This window comes from Pteropus vampyrus, unplaced genomic scaffold (assembly GCF_000151845.1).
Source record: "Pteropus vampyrus isolate Shadow unplaced genomic scaffold, Pvam_2.0 Scaffold90, whole genome shotgun sequence".
Taxonomy (NCBI): domain Eukaryota; kingdom Metazoa; phylum Chordata; class Mammalia; order Chiroptera; family Pteropodidae; genus Pteropus; species Pteropus vampyrus.
Genome location: NW_011888871.1, coordinates 2954377 through 2960367, shown reverse-complemented (window position 1 = coordinate 2960367; position 5991 = coordinate 2954377). Strand labels below are relative to the sequence as shown.

General features: G+C 43.9%; 1 protein-coding gene across 1 annotated transcript in view; it reads right to left on the bottom strand.

The window, feature by feature from the left end:
* Nucleotides 1-5991, bottom strand: part of LOC105294626 (radial spoke head 10 homolog B) — a 32093-nt gene that overhangs the window by 14919 nt on the left and 11183 nt on the right. The window contains exons 7-12 of the mRNA XM_023532772.1: nt 5135-5588; nt 4765-4886; nt 3009-3198; nt 2157-2271; nt 1058-1137; nt 767-954 (exon numbers count right to left, since the gene is read on the bottom strand). Of these exons, the coding sequence (XP_023388540.1) occupies nt 767-954; nt 1058-1137; nt 2157-2271; nt 3009-3198; nt 4765-4886; nt 5135-5588 (1149 nt within the window). The remainder of the gene's footprint in view (nt 1-766; nt 955-1057; nt 1138-2156; nt 2272-3008; nt 3199-4764; nt 4887-5134; nt 5589-5991) is intronic.

Below are 5991 nucleotides of genomic sequence, written 5' to 3'. Positions count from 1 at the left end.
CAAACTCAAAAGTCCAGAAATAAACCTATACATCTGTGTCAACTGATATTTGACAAGGATGTCAGCACTGTTCAGTGTGGGGGGGCGGGGAGTCTTTTCAACAAACAGTGCTGGGACACTGAGTGTTCACGTGCCAAAGAAATAAGCTAGACCCCTACGTCTGACCAATCTATAGGGACAAACGACCTCATTTCTTCTATAACGAGACCAGGAAGAATGGGAGAAAGTGAACAAATCAACAACTGTATAATATTCCACCCCCCAAAATCACATACGTTTAAAAAAACCTGTTTTCCTATATTTAGACACTAGGTTATTATCAATTTTTCATAAGTATACAACACTGTTAATTTTCTCAAAACATTTCTTAAATTTCTTCATACTATCCCCTATTAGCACTGAGTTCTTTGATCATTTATCTTCCCACAAGTATGAAAAATACCATGAAACAAAACTACCAATAGTTAATATGAGATAATTGTATAAAACAGACATCCTCACTGTTTTCCACACTGGTAACTTTTTAAATTACTTTGATGAATGATAATCTCTAAACATGACATTCATCCTCCCTCTTTAAGCGGCAAGGTCTGCGTCAGTAAAGATACCAGAGGCCCGCCAGCTGTACCCCTCCCCTAACTGGGGGACGCGGGGGCAGGCGTGACCCCCGTTTCCACCCTTCCGCCACTATAGACCACTGGAACTACTTTTGCCAAAAGAGACCCAGTAAACATGAATATTTTGCCTTTAATTAAAATCAAAACGCCCATAAATATAAAACCAAGTATCGATCGCGAGCGCTTACTTTCAGCATCCAGAGGAAGTGCCTCATCTTCATCGTAAGCTCGTGGGGAGGAGCCGGATTCGGTCTGCAGTAAGCCGTGTAAATCTCCCAGCACTTATCAACATAATTCATCAAATAGAGTGCCTGCTGTTGCCCGTTGAAAAAATTGCCTAGAAATGGGATGAATGAATGAATGAATGTTCAAAAAGTAATTACAAAATTCTATTTGGAAAAAAACAGCAGTAAATGTAACCCTGCCGGTTCGGTGCTTACCTTTCACGCGGCAGGCATTTGGATGAATGTTCTCGGCCATCAGTTTTGTGAAACACAAAAACAGCGATGGGCTTCTGTTCCTGCGATTACAAAGATATCGCAGTCACTCCTCCCTCCAGAAGGTGGGATGCAGGTCACCTCCTGGAGTCGGGGGGGAGACTCAGCAACTGGCTTCTAACGGGTAGAGTATAGAGAGGAAAGAATAGGAAGTTTATAGGAGAACCCTGGCTGACACCACTTTAAGCAGGGACCAAGGCTAATACCACCAGTAATAAGATAGATCGAGGTCACATACCCTGATACGAAGTGACGAGAAGGGCACCTCCCCTCCTTGGTACTCTTCCCCTAAACCCGCAGTAACCTCAGTGCAATAATGCGAAAGCAGACCAAAATCAAGGGACATTTTACAGAATAACTGACCGATATTCTTCAAAAGCATCAAAGTCATAAAAGACAAAGTCTGAGAAACTATCACGGGTTGTAGTGGACTGAGGAGATGTGACAACTACCTGCAATGCGGGATCCTGGATTAGATCTTGGAACAGAAAAGGGACATCGGTGGGAAAACTCAGGAAACCCTAATAAAGTCTGTAATTTAGTTAATGGCGTTTTGGCCACATTAGTTCCCTAGTTCTGATAAGTACCGTGGTTCTGTAAGGTGCTACCAGGGCGAAGGGTGTGTGTAAGGAACTCTACTAACTTGGCAGTACTTCTGTAAATCAAAAATACTTTCAAAATGAAAAGGTTTTAAAAAGATACAATATCAGTTTTGCTCCGAAAAAGACAGGAGGACATCCTGGCCTAAGGAAGGGTTGGTTGTGGCTGTTTCTGAGTAAAACCCCGAGAGCTATTTGCCGTGCTGAAACATGACTCGGATCTGAAGGGCTTTGGGAATTTTAAGCTGGTGTCGCATGGTTTTGCGGTTCATGCTCATGGAAAACTTTTGTTTCTAGTCTTTCGTTTCAAGAGTATGTAAAAATTACGATGAACGCCCGCCCAACGAAAGAGGACGACATTATAGTCAGAGTGATGGCTAGCTCTGCCCGCATCCCGTCACGGGGCTGGGGGCGTGGGGGGCGTGTCCAGAAGTCGTACTCACTGGTATTCTTTGTGATGAATGTGGTAAGCCAACTGCAGGAGGTAATTCAGGAACGTTCTCAAAAGTATCGTCGTATATGGAGAATGAATTTCTTCAACTGGTATGTTCATACTGGCTAGAATAAGAAAACCGGAGAGGTTGCTTGCTGTTTTCTAGAAACTTTTCTTTTATTTGCTCCTGGTATGCAATTCGAAGAACTGAATCCAATAGAGTACTTTTTTCCCCTCAAGAACACTCTGAACGGTACATATGCATCCACCTAAAAATTAAGCACCATGCACAACACCTTCATCGCTTCACGAGAAACTTTCATGAGCCTGTGTCTCTGTTTTTCAGAGTGGTCCGGGCCACGGTTTGATTCATGCTGCCGATTCTACGTACATTCTAAGTGGAGTCTGTTTCAAACGCTTAAATTTGATGTAAACAGGTATTAGTTCTAATATTTGACTTTCCAAGTAGATACTTTGAGGCTTTTCGATCCTGCCGCCCAGAATTCAACTGAAAGGAGCAAAACCTTCAAAGTCATTCAATCTATGGCATGAATTTTCTAATTTGAAATCAAACCCAAGCCCAAGGCTACCTAAGGCCTTTTTCAGGCCATTCCAACCTCTCCCTGACCCTCTCTGCTTCTGACCTGACAATTTAGGGTGTTTTTACTATAGATCAGGGCTAGGCAAACTTCTCTGCCAAGGGCCAGGCAGTAAATATTTTAGGCTTTGTGGGCCAGCAAGTCTCTGTCACAATCCGGTGTTGCAGGGCCGAAGCAGCCACAGACAGGATGTGAACACACGGGCATGGCTGCATTTCAATAAAACTTTATTTACAAGATCCCAAAGGACCTGGATTACTCACCGCTTAATACCCTGTCCATATCAGCAAGAGTTATTTTATGATGATGAAACTTGCAATCTTTTAGAAACCTCCAGAAGTGAAGCTTTGTCATCAGAAAGGTGTTATCCAGGGAGCGATCGCATCCTAGGCTACTGTAAAAGCTATAGATTCTCCTTAATTCTGTAATGTTTCTTAAGACAGCATATTCTACCTGAAAAGAGAAAGCCGGGCATATCTTACTCTTACCCAATAAGAACAAAAGCAAAAGAAACACCTGTTTTCTACATTAAATGAGATAACATGCAAAGTAATAATATTTACCTCTGTAAGAGCTCAGTAAATGTTACTGACCCATCCACAGGTCAATAAAGTGCAATTTCTGAATTATAGTAAAAAACGTGCTGTTAGCTAGACAATGCAATTCTTAGTGCTATGTGATAGTTTCCTATGTGAACGGCAGGCCCGACCCTGCTTAGCTTCTGGGACCAGATGGGATCGGGCTCGTTCAGGGTGGCGTGGCCGTAGACTGAACATTTTTAAAGGGATTCCTAAAGTATGGAATTGCAGAATCTTTCACTTTCTGTGTCATATATTTCTGTGTGAATTTTTGTGAGCACATGAGTGACTTTTGCACTTATAAAACAGGATATGTTTTATAATAGAGTTTTTAAAAGACCCATGTTTTGGCATAGAAAGAACTCTAATGTAGAAAATGAATGATATGCAAGTAAAACAAAATATATATATATGCGTACAACTATCTAGAATAATATAATGATTCCTTTTTTGATAAATCAATATGTATATGTATTCGTTTGAAAATTATTTTGTAGGAGAATACTTAATGGCTCTGAATAGTTGTCATTAACTACTACATGCAGATAGAGAGATTATATGAACAGAACGATCCGTTTCTAGATAGGTTTGCACAGGGAAAAAAAACTAGAAAAATGGTCACGAGATTTCGTCTGGGTGGAGTTTCTCTTTTCCTGATCTGTATTTTCTAAGTATCATGTACGACTTTTGTAACTAGAGGACGTAATAAAGTTTCTTGTTTTTAACAAGAATCTTGCAGCAGATGAGGTGAGCCATAGGGTTGGCCGGGAGACAGAGGAGGGGAGGGCGGGCGATGAGGGATGATGCTTCAGAGGCCCAGAGACGGGGAGCCAGGTGAGGTGGCAGTGAGGAAGGCAGCAGCGACAGGGATGCCTTGCCCTTCTGAGGTCCCCGCGGCTCTCGCCGCAGACACCGTCAATAGCAGTTTCACAGAAGAAACATACGAAGCCCCGGTCAAAGCTGGGCCAAGACACCAGAGCGTAATACGGTGTCTCTGATTTGCCGCATGCTAAACATATGAGTTCCAGGTACAGGTAGTTTTTTTGCCTCTAAGGATTTCTAGATTCTAACGATTTCTGAGGGTTTGAAGGTCTTTGAATCCCGTCGGCCCCGTGATGACGCACAGCAAAATTAATGTCCTGCGGGGGCAAGGTGGCCCCAAGCTAAGCTCTCAGACAGGTCTGGGAGTGGAGGTGACTCGATCCTTTGGGCTCTGAGGCTCTGAGTAAGTCCCCAAGTCCCACCATCGGGTTTCCGTTCCCTCACAAAGCCTGCTCACTCCCAGGGTTGCCATGCAAATGAACTGGAATGATAACGCTCAAAGCATCCGTCAGGCACGTAAAAGTCAGTACATGAAGGCAGTCATCAGCCTTATTTTCCCAGGAGTGTGGCGAATATTTAAGCCTGTAATATAAACTGATAACAGGACAAAGGTTTTTACCTGCTTCTTTTCCTCCGGCTGGTCTTTCTTAGGGTACGTGCTCAGCAGCAAATCTAGGTCCAGCTCGATGTTCGATCCTAACACTGAATTACTTTCACTGCCATCAAGCTTTCTGATGATTTCTAGCAAATAAAGGCAGATATAGGGGATTACTGTGAAAAGCACTGTTAAAATTTCTCCAGCGTTACGTTATGTCGAAATAATTTTCCACACAAGTGTGACACGAGCGTATTCAGGAAAAAAACCTACTGAGAAAGCAGTTGCTCATGGGAAATTCCTGTTTTCTGAAGTATCAGGTATATTTTGATAGCTGGATACCACAGATAATACAGATTAATTTACTTTCGACCGACAGGTGAACACTCCCTACCAGCACTGGTGGAAGATGCTAGACACTGGCTCCAAGAGGCAGGTTCTGAGGACAGGTCTGGATAATCTATCGGTTCAGCGTCGAGGTTTGGGAACTCCACTATGTGGTCGTTGGCAAACAGGCCGTCATACACACGCCCGTTCTTGAACGTTAGTCGGCCCTGCAGAGAGAAAGGTGACCTTGGAAGGGCAGGAAAAGTTCTCTTAGAAAACCGTTGGGAAGCGGACGTGGACAGCGTTTTCAAGGGTTTGGGGGTTTTGTTTTTAAGATATGCACTTAGTCCACAGGTAATCGGGTTCCTGGAGTCTCGTGTCCCTGTGTAAACCCTCTCTCCTCCTCCACCTCCTGATTCTCCTTCTCTCTCTCCTCTCCTCCCCTCCTCTCTTCTCGCTGTATCTGCCCCACGTCCTCTCCCCAACTTTAAGCACCCGTAGGTCACAGAATGTATATTAAACTACACTAGCGACCAGCAGAATGCCCATCACAGTCTAGGGATTCTCTTCAGATTTGTCAAACCCAGGCCAATAGTGAGCCTGAGTCGGAGACGGGCAAATGACCCAGTTCAGCTCAGTGACATTCAAGACATCTGCGGAAAGCTTCTCGAAAAAGTTTCTTCTCTCCTTCTACTTGGCGTGGTGTGTGGATGTGAAGTCTGGAAGCACAGCAGCCGTACTGCGATCATGAGGGAGGGGCAGCATCAGGGTGAAGCTGACATGGCAGGGGACATCATCGATACACGGAGGAAGAACCTTGACATCACCGAGCTGCTGAATCAAACCAACCCGGAAGCCCACGTTGTCATCATTCAGGGAAGATTAAGCTAGATTTCCTGTTACTTGCAACCAAAACCACCCGAA